This window comes from Diabrotica virgifera, chromosome 1, assembly GCF_917563875.1.
Source record: "Diabrotica virgifera virgifera chromosome 1, PGI_DIABVI_V3a".
Taxonomy (NCBI): Eukaryota; Metazoa; Arthropoda; class Insecta; order Coleoptera; family Chrysomelidae; genus Diabrotica; species Diabrotica virgifera.
The window spans coordinates 122,608,628-122,628,665 of NC_065443.1; the positions used below are offsets into that span (position 1 = coordinate 122,608,628).

A 20,038-nucleotide genomic window follows, 5' to 3' on the forward strand; every position below is an offset into this window, starting at 1 on the left:
ACATTCACTGAAATATATCGTCAGTAATGTGACAATACCTCCTATATGTTTTTTCATGAGGTTTGCAGGAGACGAAAAACATTTTTTAAGGTCACTTTCTGTTTTCGTACGTATTCTGACTTTTTTGTAGTAAATAGATAGTTGAATTTACTGCAAAACAAGTCAAAAGATATATGAAAACAGGAGGTGGCCGAAACAAGTTTTTAGTCTATCTTACAAATCTCTTGAAAAAAACAGATAGGAGGTATTGTCACATCACTGACGATATGTGGCCATACCAAATAATACATCCTTGATAAATATAAACATTTTTATTGCAAAAAATCTTTACATACATTTTTTAATGTAATTTACTGACATTCCTAAATATTATAAAAAAATGTGTCACATTTGCTTTGTAAACCTTTCTTTTGCTTTTCGTAGCCACATATTCCGTTTCCTTTCTGTTTTTTTGTAGACCACTTCTCTCAGCTGATTCTAAAAGAAAATAAAATAAAAGGTAATTTTTCTATCCTTTACGATTAACAATCAGAAGAAATATTATTTACAGGTAATAATACGCATAAATAATAATAATAAAAAAATAAATATTAAATAATATTTAATAAATAAAATAATAATAATGAACATTTTGTATTTTGACAACGACATCCGACGTGGAAGTAGAAACCTTAATAAAATTATTTTTTCAAGTAAATTGTGGCTTATTTCCTCATTAGAATAGTTAATTACAAAAAAGCCACAAAGAAATAGATTTTTCACAAACAAATAAGTATTTAGTATTCATTATATTTATTGTTTTTATTATTTACTTTAATGTCCTACTGGTACATTATTTGACAAATAATGACATTTCGAAGTCTGTTAAGTATGATATCACGCCCTTGGGCATTAAATTTAAATAACGACTTAGATACTGTCAAGTTGACAAATATCAACCTAAGTAAAACTATGGTTACCACAATTATGTTACTATTGTTACTGGTAAATGTACTTATTTAAAAACTAATCAATTCAAAATTCATTCAAATTTTTCGCATATAAAGAATAATTTAGTCAGACATTAAACGTTGAAGGCACCACAGGTATTATAATAATAACGCTTTCGGTCAACGTATATCCCTCAGGCCCTTGTTAAAAACACCATTGACCTCAAGCGTTATTATCCTTATAATACCCTTGGTACCTTAATAACTGTAACATAAGATTATACCTTAATTCTTGTTTTCTATTTCTGATGTTTTTATTTATTTACATTGAATATTAATCTGTTTTGTTGTATAATCTACTTCGCAATAATTATGTGATATATTTGACTTAAAATGAATTCAAAAATTTTTTGCAGTTGGGCAACAATGTCAACTTAGATCTCCGATGTAGATAATGAATTACAACAGTATCTATATTGTACAGACTGTATTATTAATTAGGTTATTTATTTATTTATTTATTGAAATATACATCCACCAGGTATAAACCCATAAAGGTGTACATAAGAAAACTACATACATTGACTGAACACTTGATGACAAAATATAAAATAAAATAAAGAATAACCAAAAATGTTTCTGTTGTTAATACACATACACAATAATAAACAAAGACCTTAATAAAGAAAAATAACATGGCATCAATTCGATAAGCTATTGCGTATTTCGCGTTTAAAGATGTTAAAACCAAGAAAAAAAATGCATATACCTGTGTGACATAAGCTATTGGAACAGCACAGTCTCTTAAACGAACAGATGAAAGTGAAGTTCTGTCAATATCTTTTTCTAAAAAGTGTTTTGAACATACTCCTCTATTAACAAATCTGATCTATACTTCATGTCTTCTTCGCAGGATCTTCTGGAAAGCTAAAAATACAAAATATATGCATTACTAAGCATTATTAACAAATTTTAGTTTTAAATAAAAAATATGATTAATGGACTCACAAAATATTATAAAACAGCTTAGAAATTGTTTATTAGTATAGTCGGTTCCCCAAACTCTGACACAACTGGCTAGTGATTTTAGTATGTAATTTTTTTTGTTTTTGGCCAATTTTGCCAAAATTACAGTAATTATTAACTATTTAGTTATTATTTTTTTTTTGCCAATTTTACCAAATTGGCAAAATTATTTACTAAAATCACTAGCCAGTTGTGTCTGAGACTCAGTAGTACTGAGACTGAGTTTAGCAAATCGACTATAATATTCTGTGTATTCATTAGTTGGTACTGCATATTATAGTGTGTGGTCTACCATCCTATTTATAAAGGCATACATTAGCAAAAACGCAAAAAGAATTACTTTAGTTTTACAAATCCTATTGTTATTATCTCTATTTACTATTTTAGTTAGGAATAAGCGAAGTTTGTGGCTTATTCACAATTATTATTAAAATAATAAATGGATATGACCAATTATTAACTTATAAAATAAAATAATAATTCTTCTGATTTATGCCTTTTATTCACTTTGTTATATCTAGGTTACTTAAAAGATTTTTTATGAATAGTATTATTAGGGTATTAATAGTATTAATTTATTTTCTGAAATACAGGGCATGCCTTCGTTTACATATTTGCATACTAACCTTTTAATAGGGCTTTTCATTCACAGTCATTTGTTTGGAGCTTCTGTCATAATTGAAACGTTATTCCTGCAGATTTTTTTATCTACATTTGTTTCTGCTACTCCAACTGCGTTAAAAACAGGACACCATTTTATTCACTATGTTAATAATACTATTAAAGCTATTATAAAAGTATCCGAATTAAAAAAATATTCTTAAAAAGCACAAATAATAGAAACAACGATCCACCCACCGCAAAGCAAGGTGGCCAAGATGAAGATGCCAAGATGGCCGAAGCGAGGTCGTTGGTTGGTCGTTTTTAGTCACGTGATGCCCTCTCAAGCGCCATGCACAAAAATATATGCACGGCGAATTTGAAAATGAACGCAAAAGAAATAAATATAAATGCCTCTCTTGGGTTTTGCATAAGTTATAAGTATTTTTTTTATTAACAAAATCGCATTCCAAATTGAATATTCGCGAACAATAATTTTTATTACATTTGTATGTTTATAATATTGTATTAATTGAACTTGGGAAACTCTTTAAATTTGACATATTATTGCACTGTAGGCCTAAAGTGTCACTTAGTTTGTCTGGTATGTTATAAGTAATGTTGTATCTGTTACACGTATGTATTATTTCGCAACTTAAAATATAGGAACATTGGTAGTATGTTCACAGAATGTCTTATGGTAACATTCCAGGAATAATTTAAACAGATGTTCACCGAATGTTCCCTAAATGTCCAGGACATTCAAATATTGATAGAACTTTGGTAGTACATTCCTGGAATGTTGTGTGTTGTTAGGGACAGGAATAAGGCAAGGAGATTCACTAAGCCCTGTACTGTTTAACATAATATTGGATGCAATAATAAAACAGGTGAAGAAAAAAAGAGGGTACAAAATAAAAGAGAGGGCAAAAAGCTTAGTAATTGCCAAAGAACCAATAAGATGCAAATTGGAGTTAGATAATCAAATTATACAACAAGTAATGACTTTCAAATATCTGGGAATTAATCTATCAGCCGACAACAATATCAAAGAAGAGGTAAAAGACCAAATAATTAAAGCCAGTAGAACGGCCGGATGCCTAAACGACACAATTTGGAAAAACAAACACCTAAGATTGGAAACAAAATCCCGAATATATAAGTCAGTTATTAGGCCAGTTATGACTTACACGGCCGAAAAAAGACCAGATACAACACGAAGACATCTGGAAACCAACGAAATGAAGATCTTAAGAAGGATTGCTGAAAAAGGACTAAAGGATAGGGTCAGAAGTGAGGAAATCAGACGCATATGTGGGGTAGACAATATAAATACCTGGGTAAAGAACAAAAAAGAAGAGTGGAATGAGCACATAAGCAGGATGTCTGAATAAAAGATAGTAAGAATAGCCAGGGACAAGTCACCGTTAGGCAGGAGAAGTATAGGACGCCCAAGGAAAAGATGGAATGACAACTTAGGGGCAGAATGAAAGGCACCGTTGAAGAAAAACAGGCAGTACTGCCTATATAAAAGAAGAAGAAGAAGAAATAAAACATATTATTGTGTATTTCTTTAAGTTAACATTAATAGAAATCTTTAAATATTATTTTTACTCGTACATAATAAAATATGTCTAGTGGATGTAATGCCAATGTAATCGGCAAATTGATTCTAAAAAAGAACACAGCTACCGCCTAAATATTTCGTGTTGGTATCATGTGACTTCACAGGCTATGACGCGGATGACGTGCAACGGTAAGTAAATTAGATGGAGTATACAGTTGACTCCGACTCCCTGAATCTTTACCCGTGCGTCATCATTTAAAGCATACGAAATAAGTCGGAAATTGAAATTTACTAAACGCAACAGCAAGTCACTTGCTGTTGTGTTTTGCGTTTAGTAAATTTCAATTTCCGACTTATCATCGACTTATTTCGTATGCTTTAAATGATGACGCACGGGTAAAGATTCAGGGACTCAACTGTATAGGTATTTATATGTAACTAACGTCATCATCCATCTGGGCGTGATAACGTAATCGATTATTTTTTAATAGGAATAAGGGGCGTGTGGTTGCTCATTTAAAAGGTTTTTCAATTTTCTATTCAGTAATATAAACATTAACATCATTATTTATACAGGGTAGCCAAAAAAATAATTTTTAATTAAATTAAATGACGCAAAAAGAAGAATATATATAATTTATTTAACTCATAATACATTTCAGTGTAATTAGAAAATAGAAGCAAATGTTTATTTCACAAATAAACATTGATTTTCACTTAAATTAAATGTCAAACAGCCTCCCACCCAAACGCCGTAACCAGGATGATCCTAAAGGGGGACCGGGGGAGAGGTGGTTACTACTACTGGATTGTTTTTGGGGGTATGGAATACCACAAATTTAAGCTCAAAGTACATCCCAATGAGTTTATAACCCCAAACCCCCCTGCTTATGTCACTGTCCCACTCCCACCTGCTTCTTGGCAAATGTTTATTTTGCAAATAAATATTTTTTTCTATATTCTGACAGCAGTAAAATGTATCTCAAGTTAAATAAATTACATAAATTCTTCGTTTTGCGTCAATTAATTTAATTCAAATATTGTTTTTTGGTCACCCTGAATATAGAATTGAACAACCTTTTAAATGAGCTGCCACACGACCCCTATTCCCATCTAAAAAATCATCGATTACGTCAACACTCCCAGATGGATGACGTCATTTGTTTGATATAAATGCCAAAAAATTATAATATAAAAATAAGAATCGACCTATTTCCGGATTTATCTCCAAAATCGTCAATTTTAGAGAAAATTAATTTATTGCATATTTTGGCCCTCTCTGTATTATACCTACATATTTATTTGCAATCCTTTATTTTATTTTATTTTTTATCTATTTTATTATTTATATTATGTTAAAATAAGTAATTATTTTGTATTATAAAAAAAAATAGTAATATAGTTCTGTATTATATTCAAATTATATAGGTAATATAGCTAATGATCTGAATTATTTTTCTTTCTATATTTTCTGAAATTTGTATCATGAAAACTGAGTCAAATTATTCCAATACAAAGATTACAAAAATTGTTTCTTGTATGAAAATTTCTAATTTACTATTTTATTTAGGAAATAAGCCCCCATTTTTATTGGAAATTTAATTTATTTGAAATATTAATAAATTAAACAAATGTTGTTTTTGTTGCTTGGTAAAAAAATCTTCGTATTGGTATATGCTTTGTAAAAAGCTTGGTAAAAAAAGTCTCACTTACGTTGCACCTTCATTTTCGATTTTTATCTAAGCAATCCACCTAGCAATCCATTGTGGCAAGCTGAAAATAATTGTGCTCATGACGAGGTGCCGACCCTCGCTCCCTGGTATCCCTCGTACTGCTCGTACCATATCGCACCCTCAGTGCAAGACTGCAGTAACCCAAATTTTTATGAAAATGAAGTAATCATGGAATTCGATTGTAAACATGCATATCTATCCCCTGTAAAACTTTAGTAACTTTCAAATGCTTAATGTGCTAAATATTACAACAACAACAGTTTAACTATTTTGCGTTTTTGAACATAACTTCCGTGCAAAACTGTTGTAGCTCTAATGTAACAGAGTTACAACAGTTTTGCACGGAACATTGCAACGGATTCGATAACAAGCAATAATAAGCAATGAAAAAAGTAAGATATTTGTTATTTTAATATCTATATCTCTGGTGTTTAATTTTAATATACAGCGCGTCTACGTGATCCATTAACGACTGAGACATTAAACAAAGATTTTCGAGACCAATCAATTCATGTAAATTTTATGTCCTTTGTGTGATATTATATTTATTTTCCATAAGATGTGTGCTATGTCTTTTGACCATTTATTTGTTAGATTGGATTAAAACCACATAAATTAAGACTAATTATTTACGACCAAAAAGTATTTTTTCTCATGAAAGGAAAAACATTTATCTTAAAACTTGTGTATTGACAATACTGAGAGGTCAAAAATATCAATTCTCAGAAAACTTGCCAAAGAACAGCCAAAAATTCAAATGGCCAAAAAGAAAGATTTGGTTTGGTATACTTATGCCATTCGGGTATGATACCAGAAGCCCACCATAGTTTTTATAAAAATATTTTGGCACAAGATGATGTACGAGAAGAGGACAACAACTATGGTAAAACCTGTCAGCAACAGCCACTAAAAATGAAAGAACTATTGGCCGATATAGAAAGGTGGCCGGTATTGCCAGTTTTTGTAGTCTAGATATACATAATTGGTTTGGGGAATTTTAAAACTGGCCGTTAGTACAGGTGGCCGATGTTGACAGGTGGCCGGTAACACAGGTTTTACTGTAAAAGTAAATGTGTCTACACTTTTTACAATTTTCTCCGTGCAAAACTGTTGTAACTTTGAAATTCTAATACTAAATATTTAGTGATTAACAATTTTTTTTGTGCAAAAGTGTTGTAACTTTGAAATTCCTAATTTTTTTTTGCTTTAATATTATTTTATTTAAATTTCTATTTTTGGTTAATGTAATATAGTCTGAAAAGCATGCAAAATCATAATTAAATTTTAATTTTTCTCAAAACTTGTGTCTTATTTCACCGATATTAGCATAAAAATAAACAAAATCGTCTTTATCTCGAAACTTACTTATTTTGACTTACTGCAGTCTTGCACTGAGGGTGCGATATTTTCGATCGCCAGATGCATTATTTTAAATACGCGCGTTTACCAAAATTAAGAGTAGGATACTAGCGATACCATCCTTTGCTCTCCGTGGTGAGCAGACTCAATGGTGTAACGCGTATGTTTCGTAAGCTGAGCTTAATAAGACACTCAATAATAACTCAATAATTTCATAAATAAAAGATATTCCATAAATATGGGCCGCACTATATAGGTAGGTATACTCAAACATATTTATACAGGGTGTTTCATTAATAATTGTCCATATAGTAACTGGAGAAACCTTAGCACAAAATACGAAGATTTAACCTAAAACACTTAAATAAAATGTGGTTCCTTACTGAGTTACAGGGTGTTTTATCTTAAAATTCAAAAACTATTTATGCTCAGCATTTTAAAATTCTTGGACGTATCCTTTTCATACTTAGCAGGAAGTATAAGTACTGTACAAACTACTAAATTATGACAAACAAACGTTTGTGGCTATTACCAGAGGCGTACGACGGGGAAAGTGAATGGTTGACCCTTTCCAAATTCTACGCCACTGGCGAAATTGCTATTTTAGTTTAATTTTTGGATTCTCCCATACCTTCTATGAAAATAATATACTCTTCATTCGTAACGATAAAGCCATTAGTTTTCGAGATATTTAAAGTTAAAAATGAAACGACACGGTTATTTTGATTAATTTATTGTGTCGCTTCATTTTTATTTTCAAATATCTCGAAAACTAATCATTTTATCGCTATGAATGAAGAGTATACTATTTACATAAAAAGTATTGCAAAATCAAAAAATTACACTAAAATAGCAATTTCGTCAGGGGCGTAGAATTTGAGAAGGGTCAACCAGCCATTATCCCCTGTCGTACGCCTCTGGTAGTAGCTAGAAACGTTTATTTATCTTAATTTAGTAGGGTGTACAGTACCTACACTTTCTGCCAAGTATGATAAGGATACGCCAAATAGTTTTAAAGTACAGGGTACAAATAATTTTTAAATTTTAATCGTATGAATCATTATCATAAATGAATCAAAATAACTGTGCCATTTCATATTTAAGTTCAAATATCTCTAAAACGAATGACTTTATCGTTACCAATGAAGAGTATATTATTTATGTAGAAAGTATTGGAAAATCTAAAAATGGCACTAAAATAATAATTCCTCCAGTGGTGTAGAATTTGAGAAGGGTCAACCATTCACCATCCCCTGTCGTACGCCTCTGGTAGTAGCTAGAAACGTTTGTTTATCATAATTTAGTAGGGTATCTAGTAGTCGCACTTTCTGCCAAGTATGAAAAGGATACGTTAAATAGTTTTAAAATGCTGAGCAAAAATAGTTTTTAATATTATAGATAAAACACCCTGTAACTCAGTAAGTAACCACATTTTATTTAAATGTTTTAGGTTAAATGTTCGTATTTTGTGCCAAGGTTTCTCCAGTTACTATATGGACAATTATTAATGAAACACCCTGTATAAAATTATATTTAAGTTTTGGACAAGAAAAGATATCAAATATTTCTATCAAAGTTCAACATACTTTACTCAAATATGTTACACAATAATAGTGTTAATAGTGCAAGATTACTGTATTGACGCAATCCATTGTACTGTGATTATTTATTTATATATATCTTAATACATCCCAATGATACAAGTGCAAGGAGAAAATAAATCAGATGCGTTAGTTTTTTATTTTTTCATGAGTGTCATTAGTCTTTGTGCAAATTTGTAGTGGATCCCCTTGATCAGCAATTGTTTAAGATGATAATAATTTCCTGTATAGACAGGATATGCATTTTTGTTGGATTACAATGAAAAGAAGTAAACAATCCAGATAAAATGGCTGAACCGACAAATTCTGTAAAGATAATAACTAATTTTATGACAAATTCGTCTTTGGTTTATTAGTGCACACAAGTTGATAAATTGAGGATGATCTGCGGGTACAATGGGTCAATTTAAACAAAAGAAAGTCAGGCAAGTTCATCCTATAGAACAGTCTAGCCTTTTGTCCAAGATCACGTTTCTGTAAGTAACAATTTTTTGGTAAATTTAGTATTATGTACTCGTATATTAATATTTGACCATTAAGTTCTATTTGTATTGTTACTATATTCCACATATAGTGAGGAAGGCACTTTGGAATAAAATTATGTCTGTCCTTGTTTTAAAAAATTATAAAAAACTTTGGGACCCGTCGATTTTTAAATGCGCTTTTTAAACCTAAATTTAAATGTACACGGTGACTCACTCAAGCCTATCATAGTCCATTTTTCTTCACGTGCTATATCAGAATTATCCGACGTTAGCGATCACCATTGCGAAGGCTTCTCGATCTTCTGCAATATGGAATAATTGTCCTGCATTTGATATCTGAGTCCATTCACGAATGTTTTTTAACCAAGAAACTTGTTTTCTTCCTACACCTATACGGCCCTCTATTTTGCCTTTAAGGATCAGTTGTAATATTTTATATCGACTTCCCCTCACTATATGTCCCAGATAAGACATTTTTCGACATTTTTCGATGTTTAACAGTCTATCATAGTCCATACCCTTTATTTTTAATGGAACATTCGGTATATTTTTATATTTTTAAAATCTCCTTAACAAGCTGATCTCAACGAACTATATCATATAGGATCTATTATGAATATTAGGGTAAAATTTTGAAATTATACCAGCATTTTTTATTATTTTATAAAATAAGGACACAAAAATTTTTTTTCCATAAGTGGTTTTCACAGTGTATAATTTCAAAATTTCACCCTATAATATTCATAATAGATCCTATATGGTATAGATCGTTGAGATCAGCTTGTTAAGGAGCTTTTAAAATATACAGGATGTTCCATTAAAAATAAAGGTTATGGACGTCAACTTTTAAATTTAGATGTGTGCTTTTTAAACATAAATTTAAATGTATAGGATGATTCACGCAAGTTTAGCATAGTCCATCATCTTTATTTTTAATGAAACACCCTGTATATTTTTATGTTTTTAAAAGCTGCTTCACAACCTAACCTTAACAAACTCAATTAGGCGCTCAGAGCCAGTACCGGCGCTAGGGTATAAGACGTCTGCCTGCAACACTAGCATAGGCGCCCTTCGGTTTTTTTAAAATTAGTATTTTGTATAGCACCAGCAGAAAAAAAGCTCAGTTTGGCGCCCCCCAAACAGGGGCGCCCGCCTGCAGTGCATCCCTTGCAGGCCCGTTATCGCCGGCCCTGCTCAGAGCCATAGATATATAATACTCTAGATTGCGCCCTGTCATCTTAAAATGGGTGACGGTTGCGACAGAGATAAATGAGCCTATTTGGTCGGTAGTCTCTTTCTAATTCAAGGGGAGTACCGATGACGTCACTATCCTACTCTATCGAGTATTATTTAAATGTTTTGACATTTCGAGCGGATGGCGACGAGAACTGGGCCCGGATTACGTACACTCGATACGCATCGTATCCGCCATGTTTTCCCATAAGGCGCTACAGTAAAACATGGCGGATACGATGCGTATCGAGTGTACGTAATCCGGGCCCTGGTCTTTGGTCTTCGGACGTGGATAATCGTGGTTCGAATCCCATACCAATCTTTACTTTTTTTATTTTTAATTTAATCAATATTGCGTTTATTAGATATTATTACATCTCTAAAGTAAATCTATGCAAAGAAATATATATAACAAATAAGAAAAACTGTCTAGGTACCTATAGATTTTTAAAAATATAAAAGCCAACGTTATTTTTTTAATAAGTTAATGGTAGAATAGTATAAAGTAATTGTTAAATATTCGTACAAATTACCAATAATTAATATCAACATAATGTACTATCGATTTATTAATTGAATCGGTCATTTCAAAAACAACACGAGTCACATATTCCTAATTTTACAGAAGAGCAAAGAAAACTAACTATGTTGAAAGATGGATGAAATAGATGACATCAAAATTCAGAGTTATTGTAGTTTTGTTCCTAATGTTTTTACTGGACTGATGTCGTTTTTGCACACAACGTTTATCTTAAAGGAGTCTATTCCTCTCAAAAAGTTAGTTTCTGAAAATTGTGGACTTTGCTGTTTTTGAAATGACCGATTCAATTATAAGTAATTAGACATTATTTTTATTTATGAAACTATTGTTACAATTTTTTGAAAAGGTAGAAGCAAAACAAACATTATTCACATCATTGGAATATAGAATAAGGCCGAATTTATATTAATAACGAACGACTCTAACTATTGTTACAATTTTTTGAAAAGGTAGAAGCAAAACAAACATTATTCACATCATTGGAATATGGAATAAGGCCGAATTTATATTAATAACGAACGACTTTTATTTTACTATGCAGTTCACAAATTATGTATTCCAATATTAACTTACTATACATACATTTATTATCTGCTAGCTTTACTTAGGTCCATTTTTCAAATGTAAAAATATCTAATAAGCGCAATATTGATTAAATTAAAAATAAAAAAGGTAACGTTGGTATGGGATTCGAACCACGATTATCCACGTCGTGAACCACAGACCATTTCTCGTCACCACCCGCTCGAACTGTCAATACATAATACTCGATAAAGTGGGATAGTCACGTCGCCGATGTTCCCTTAAATTAAAAAGAGACTACCGACCAAATAGACTCATTTATCTCTGTCGCAACCGTCACCCATTTTAAGATGACAGGGCGCAATCTAGAGTATTATATATCTATGCTCAAAGCAACAGTGGTCTAACCCACAACCCACAATTTTACCAAATCGCTTTTATTACATCAAAGTTATCCCTTATTTAAGTATTTTCAGATGCAGAGTGGCTCAAGCAATGGTTACTTGGGCCACTCTGCATCTGAAAATACTTAAATAAGGGATAACTTTAATGTAATAAAAGCGTTTTGGTAAAATTGTGGGTAGCAACTACCTACTAAAGTACATATTTTCAGATGCAGATAAGTGGCTCAAGCAACCATTTTTGAAAGTACTTAAATTTTTTTAACAACCCATTTATTTAGAATCTGTAAGAATGATTACAATAAGTAAATTGTTTAACAATTAAAAGAGACTTGCAGGAGACTGTCCAGTGATAATAACCTATGAAATCATAATTTTAGTAATTAACAAAATTATTTGTGACTAGTAAATAAAACCCTATAAATAAAACTCTAATAAATAAAATATTTTTGAAAATTTAAAATCTTGTTGGTAGATCGCTTGGAGTGTGGCACTTTAGCCTTCTGTTTGCCTGGGGTCTCAATAGGTTCTTCGATAGCCTGTTGGGGTGGTTTTGTAGTCGGATGTCGTATTTTTGGGCGTAACTGGCAATTTCTTCCTTGACAGTCTTCATGTGGAGATCACGATTGATGTGTTCATTGGGCATGTACCACGGTGAATTTGTGATAATGCGCAAGGTTTTCGATTGGATTTTCTCCAGGATGTCGATATTGGATCTCGGCGCAGATCACCACAGTTGTATACCATAGCTCCATTGTGGCTTAATCACTGCCTTGTATACTAAAATTTTATTGTACAAACTCAGTTGTGACCTTTTTCCTATCAGCCAGTACATTTTATTGAGTTTCAGACCCAACTGTTTTCTTTTCGTGAATATGTGTTTCTTCCACTTTAATCTGCGGTCCAAGTGCATACCTAGCTATTTTACATCATCCGTTTGTTGTAGTACTTGATTATTTAATGAGATGGTTGGGCACGTATCTTTTCGATTAGTGATTGTTATATGTACTGACTTGCTTTCGTTTACTTTAATTCGCCATGTTTGTAACCAGATCTTTATTCTATCGAGATTTGTCTGGAACAGTTGCGAAACGATGTACGGGTTTGAGTGAGCTGCAATGATTGCTGTGTCATCTGAATATGTGGCTGTGATGATGTTTTGGCTTGTAGGAAGATCTACTGTGTAGAGTAGGTAGAGAACTGGTCCAAGGATACTACCCTGAGAACTTTTACAAGGAAATGGCGGTCGGAGAGATAGGACTTGAGGATTAGAAAGTAGTTGAGAGGAAGGACTTTTCTTATTTTGTATAGCAGGCCAGTGCGCTAGACTTTATCAAAAGCCTGCGAGACATCCAAAAAGGCTGCAGAGCAGTATTGCTTCCTTCTAAGGCTTTGTTTATGGAATTGCAGACTCGGTGAATTTGCTCGGTGGTAGCATGTTGTTGTCTAAATCCAAACTGGTGGTTGGGTATTAGCTGTTTTCCCACGAGGATTGGCTGTAATCTGTCTAGTAAGAGTTTTTCAAAAACCTTTGACATCACTGAAAGTAGACTGATAGGTCTATAGGACTTAATTTCTTCTACAGGCTTGCCTGGTTTGGGTATTAAGATGATTTGTGCCACTTTCCACAAAAGGGGATAGTAACCAGTTCTTAAGATTGCGTTAAAAATCTGTGTCAAATATTGCACTCCTTTCTTGGAAAGTTCTTTTAGAAGTCTTGCAGTGATTAAGTCGAACCCTGGGGACTTTTTCGGATTCATATCTGTTTGGATTTTGTTGAAAACTTGTTTGGCTGTGAATTTCTCCAACGGTGCTTCTAGTTGGTATGGATATTCTAAGTACAATTGAATATTATCTTCTGCATCAGGGTTGTTTTGGGCATGTGGTTGGAAAACTTCCTCCAGGTATTTGGCAAAGACTGTAGCTTTTTCGTTGTTACTTTTAGCCCATCGTCCGTTACTGGCCCGGATAGGCGGATTAGAGAGTTGTGGTCTGTTAATCTTTCGTATTGCCTTCCATAGCGAGTATTTGGAGGTTTCCGTGGCAGATAGATTTTGTATATATCGTTTTATGTCGTTGTTTTTATTATTGTTTAACAAAGATTTTAGTCGCGCTGTAGCTTGGTTTAATCTATTTTTATCCTAGGGTGTGCGGGTTCTTTGCCACACTTTCCTTAGTCTTCTTTTTTCTGCGATTTTTTCTTTTATTTCGTTGGGTAAGTCTTTGTGTACGATTGTTCTTGGTTGTGTAGGTGTTGACTGCCAGCCAGCTTCCTGAATTATCCTATTTAATTGATTTACTGCTTCGTCAATTTTGCCATCCGATTTTAGTGGGATGTTTAGATCCAGTCTCTCATCAAGGATAGTCCGGAAATTAATCCAATCGGTATATTTACTTCTTAGATATGGTGGAGGTTCTGTTTCGAGGATATTCGTGGATATCATGACCAAGACAGGAGAGTGGTCGGATGAAAGATCGAAACAAGATTGTGCTGTTTGGGATTCAAGTGGTATTCCTTTCGTCACACAGAAATCAACCAAATTTGGAATTTTGTTTGTGTCTGTGGGCCAATATGTGGGTTCGTCAGTAGATATGTATTTAAGGTTGTTGGTTTCCATTGCCATGTATAATTGCCTACCTTTCGGGGTTATTAGCCTGGATCTTCAGTGAGTGTGTTTTGCGTTATAATCGCCGCCTGCTAGAAACCTGTTTCCAAGTGTGTTGAAGAATTCTTGGTATTGATTTTTGGCTATAGTATGTCGTGGTGGACTATATATTGTAGTTACTGTTAAGGGACCGTTCCCGTCTTCTATGCTAATATTTGTCGCTTGTATAATATATTCTCTTTTAATTTTATTTAATTCGTGGTGTTTTATCGATGACTTAATTATGATTGCAGTTCCTCCATGTGCAGTGCCATCTGGATGTTTGGTGTTATATATTGCATAGTTGGGAATTCTCAGATAGCTTCTATTTGTAAAGTGTGTTTCAGATATTAACATTATGTCGATGTTGTGTATTAGTATAAAGGCTTTAACCTCTTGAGCATGATTCGTTAGCCCGTTTTTAAGAATTTGATCATTTTGTTAATTTAGTGACGACGGTGGTGAGAAGAGTTAACAGTGTACCCATTTGTTCCTGTTCCATCAGGACTTTCAACATATTGCTTAGTTCAGCCATGTCATTTGAGGCGGGAGTATTGGTATTAGTTACTTCTGTTTGATTTGTATTACTATTCGTAATTTGTTGTGAGTCATTAACGATTTGGGCGTAGGTAACTCCTGCTTGGACATGTTGTGCATGATTAATTGACATGCTAGGCCTGGGTCTAATCGTTGGGAATTTTTTCGTTTGTAGCTCCTTGTATACCCTGAAACCTTTGTAGTTTGCTGGGTGGTCTCCCTCTCAGAGTACACACTTGACGTTGGCACTTCTTTCTTTATTAGTGCATTGCTCTGTTGCATGATCCCCAGTGCACTTTACACATCGTGGTCTAAGGTGGCAGTATGACTTGGTATGTCCGTATCGTTGACATCTAGAGCATTGTGATATCTCTCTTTTTTGGTACGATGGTTCAATTTTAATCTTATGGTTTAATAGGAACTTGATGTCATATATATTTCTATTATTATCAGAACGTTCCAGGTCGACGAAAAATAGGGATAGCTGATCTTTAGTTTTAGGGTGTTTGATGTTCCAAATGTTTCTAACAGTGTGGCCTTTCTCTTCTATTTCCTTTTTTATAAGATTTTTGTCCATCGAGTAATGCATGTTCTTAAGAACAACCCTGAAACAGCGCTTGTTTTTATCTGATAAGTATGAAACTCTGTCTTTTTTCCGATAGGGCGCTTTTGTTATTTTACTATAGTAGTCAGCAGATTTTGGCTGAAGTTTAACTTGATCGGAGCCAAGAACTTTTAATTCGTAATTATTTTTAGCAATTTGGTTTAGTAATTCGATAAGTGGGGGTATGTGTAATCCCTTAATAAATATTGGAGGCGGTTTGACTATTTTCTCTTTTTCACTTGGCTTTCATTGTCATTTATTTCATCATCTTTTGACTCGCTCTTTAGTGCATCGAATCTGTTAGAACTGGTAGTCGGCGAGTTCAGCCAGTAATCGTTTATTTTTGTTTGCTTTACAATTCTTTTGTCTGGACTAGTTCTATGCCTTTTGTTGGAGTTTTCGACTGTTTTCCATTCGGTTTGATTTAATGAGGTAGAAGGTGGGTTAGTATATTGGGGTTGCTGTAAGGGTTGAGAGTAAGATGTGTTTAATGGTTGAGAAATTTGCATATTACCTTGTAATTGTTAATCAGTGCACATTTGGTATTTTGGAGCGTACGCCACTGGCTGGTGGCTAGAACCCATTACGTCGCATTGCATCAGATTGCAGAATATTATGATTTATCGTTGTCGAAGCGGAATCAATTTTCGTTTTTTGGGTCCCATTAACAATCGTTTAATTTGTTTCACCACAAAAACTGGATTTTTATTTTTGTATTTATATTTAACTAAAAATAAACAGACTGGTAATATCGACTGTCTCGTTCGAAATTCAAACAAAGACTGAAAGTACTTAAATAAGGGATAACTTTAATGTAATAAAAGCGTTTTGGTAAACTCGTGGGTTGTGGGTAAGGCCACTGTTGCTCTGAGCGCCTCAATTACGTAGGCTCTAAGATGAATATACAAGTTTAAATTTTGTAATTATTTATATATTTCCTCAAGATATTAAATACAAAACCCAATATATTGATGGTACTTATTGTAGTTAAAAAAATTTATGTCGTTATTTAGCTATTTTAAAAAATAATACCCTTTTCTAAATAAAGGGTACCCCCCGTTAAGATAGGCAAAATGTCCTCACTCTCAGAATTCAATCTTTTTAATTTTTTTACGTTCTGTGCAATTAAAAAATGAGATAACGCGGATTTCTAGCTCGCCACCCCCTTACCCCTCCCCCACAGCCTAAAACGTAGATTTTTAGATTTAATTTTTTTTAGTTGGGTTGCAATTGATTGAAAAATTTCAAAAAATTTACACGTGTAACTGAGGGTTTTACAAAACATGTCCATTTTTTATGGACCCTTAGGTCGAGTGTACATAACCTCAAATTTTTTTTAACTTTTTTGAAACCTATAACTTTTTTTTGGAGGGAGCTTCAGGTCCAATTTTTTTGAATTTTGTGTATTTTATCAAAAGCTATCTTTCTGATTTTTTTCAGATTTTTACGTCAGGTGCGCCATCTTTAAAAATTCGGAAAACTGGTTTTTTAGGGGGTTTTTAGGGATTTTCTCCATTTCATAGACTGCAACATAGATTAACTCAAGCTTTTGTTAATAGATTATGTATAATTTGAAAAAAATGAGTATTTTAGGATTTTCAAAAATTGGGCAAAATACCTTTAAACCCCCCAAAAACCATGTTTTTTTAAGTTATGTAAGGGTTTTTGCGGGCTTAATGATATTTTTTGAGGTCGATACAGCCTGAATATATTTTTTATTTTTTTACGTTCTATATGATTTTAAAAAATTAGGACTCACCGCAATTTTAGCCCACTTCCCCTATTCCCCCTCCCCCACAGCCAAAAATGTCAATTTTTCGATTTTATTTTTTTTTAAGTTGGTTTGCAATTAGATTAAAAATGTTGTTCTGAAGCTATTTCTTTGTGGCATTTTTGTAATTAACTATTCTAAATGGGAAATAAGCCACAATTTAACTAAAAAATGATTTTATTTTCCATCTGTAATGCGATAGAGAGAATTCGATAATCTGTGACGCACTGAAAAAATGGTTTGGGACGATCTATATAAATAAGTCAGATTAAATTAAATTATTAGAAGATTTTTTTACCAAGCAACCTTTTTGTTTAATATAATATAAACGTCCGTGGTGGACGTCGAAACGTTAATAAAATCATTTTTTAGTTAAATTGTGGCTTATGTCGCATTTAGAATAGTTAGTACCTAATTATTAAATTATAAATTACAAAAAATTCACACGCAGAGCTGAGGCTGTTACAGAACGTCTATTTTTATGGACCCGAAGGTCGAGTGTACATATTATAACCTCATTTTTTTTTTGTTTTTTAATAGGTACGTAAAACTTTTTTGGCGATGGCTGCTAATTTTTGTTTGTCTTTTGTGTATTTTACAAACCATCTACGTTTGGCTCCTAATGCAAATAGTCCACGCTGTATGCTTGTCCCGTTAGGTAAATTATTCCGATTAATTTTTTTGCACAAACTTACTCAAAAACAGGTCCTTATAACAAATTCACAAGGTGCCAGGCAGTACCGCGATCGGAAAATTGTTTAAACATTTTTTTAAACGAATTCAAAAAATCAATTTTTTCACTTCGGACAAATTTGTTTTAGATTCTCTGGATCAAGCTGAGCAAAAAAGGTATCTTTTGATTTTTCTATAAAATTGACTGTTGTCGAGTTACATGCAATTTCAAATTTGAAAAACGCGAAAATGGCCATTTTCAAGGCTTAATAACTCGATTAAAAATTATTATTATGAAAGTCATAAAGTGACCAACTCAAAGTTTAAAGCCCCCCTGCAATAGCCTAAAGAAATTTTTGTCATTATTTTATTGCTAACTATTATTTTTAATAAATAAAAATGAGCGCTAAGCATGTATTGAAGCGGCCGTCCGCGAGAGAGAGATGTACAATATTCATTGGACGTCTTAAAAAAATATCGATTGGAAGTCAAAAATACGTTTTAAAAAAATAAAAAAGGAATTTTGAGGTTATATGTATTGTACACTCGACCTACACGGGTCTATAAAAAATAGATATGTTTTGTAGACGCTTCATAAAAATTTTAAATTAATTGCAACTTTAAACAAAAAAAAAAAAAAAAAAATAGAAAAATTGACGTTTTTGTGGGGGCAGGGGGGGGTGGTGTGCTAAAAATGCGATTAGTCTTATTTTTTATTCACATACAACGTAAAAAAATGAAAAAAAAATTCAGGCTGTATCGATCTCAAAAAATAATATCATTAAGCCCGCAAAAACCCTTACATAACTTAAAAAACATGGTTTTTGGGGGGTTTAAAGGTATTTTGCCCAATTTTTGATAATCCTAAAATACCCATTTATTTCAAATTATACATAATCTATTAACAAAACCTTGAGTTGATCTATGTTTCAGTCTATAAAATGGAGAAAATCTCTAAAAACCCCCTAAAAGAACAGTTTTCCGGATTTTTTAAGATGGCGCACCTGACGGAAAAATCTGAAAAAAATCAGAGAGATAGCTTTTGATAAAATACACAAAATTCAAAAAAATTGGACCTGCAGCCCCCTCCAAAAAAAAGTTATAGGTTTTAAAAAAGTTAAAAAAAAATTTGAGGTTATGTACACTTGACCTAAGGGTCCATAAAAAATGGACATGTTTTGTAAAAGCCTCAGCTACACGTGTCAATTTTTGAAATTTTTAAATCAATTGCAACCCAACTAAAAAAAATTAAATCTAAAAATCTACGTTTTTGGCTGTGGGGGAGGGGTAAGGGGGGTGGCGAGCTAAAAATCCGCGTTATCTCATTTTTAATTGCACAGAACGTAAAAAAATTAAAAAAATTGAATTCTGAGAGTGAGGGCATTTTGCCTATCTTAACGGGGGGTACCCTTTAAAAATAATTTTCTAAAATAAGAACACAAACATTTTTATTTCATAGGTGGTTTCCATACTTTATAATTTCATAATTTCACCCTCTATTATTTATAAAATAGCCAGAGGTGTAACCAGGATGATCCGAAGGGGGGGTTACAACTACTTGATGGTCTCTGCGGGGTATGGAATAGTAATGGTGTTAAGCGTATGGAGCTCAAAGTACACCCAATTGGGGGGGGGGGGGTTGTAACCCCCAAAAACACCCCCTGATTACGCCCATGAAAACAGCCTACATGATATAGTTCGCTGAAATCAGGTTGTTAAGCAGCTTTTAAAAATATAAAAATATACAGGGTGTTCCATTAAAAATATAGTTTATGTACTATGCTCGGCATGCGTGAATCACCGTGTACATTT

General features: G+C 32.8%; 1 protein-coding gene and 1 long non-coding RNA gene across 2 annotated transcripts in view; one reads left to right on the forward strand and one right to left on the reverse strand.

Moving 5' to 3' along the window:
- Positions 1–296: 296 nt before the first annotated feature.
- Positions 297–2,982, reverse strand: LOC126880264 (uncharacterized). Its single transcript, XR_007696525.1, has 3 exons — positions 2,582–2,982; positions 1,699–1,856; positions 297–477 (listed from the first exon to the last, which is right to left on the reverse strand). It is a non-coding gene; the product is annotated as an uncharacterized LOC126880264 (long non-coding RNA).
- Positions 2,983–8,804: 5,822 nt separating this feature from the next.
- Positions 8,805–20,038, forward strand: part of LOC114333774 (probable multidrug resistance-associated protein lethal(2)03659) — an 85,678-nt gene continuing 74,444 nt past the window's right edge. The window contains exon 1 of the mRNA XM_050644051.1: positions 8,805–9,291. Coding sequence (XP_050500008.1) covers positions 9,212–9,291 — 80 coding nt within the window. The 5' untranslated portion in view covers positions 8,805–9,211. The remainder of the gene's footprint in view (positions 9,292–20,038) is intronic.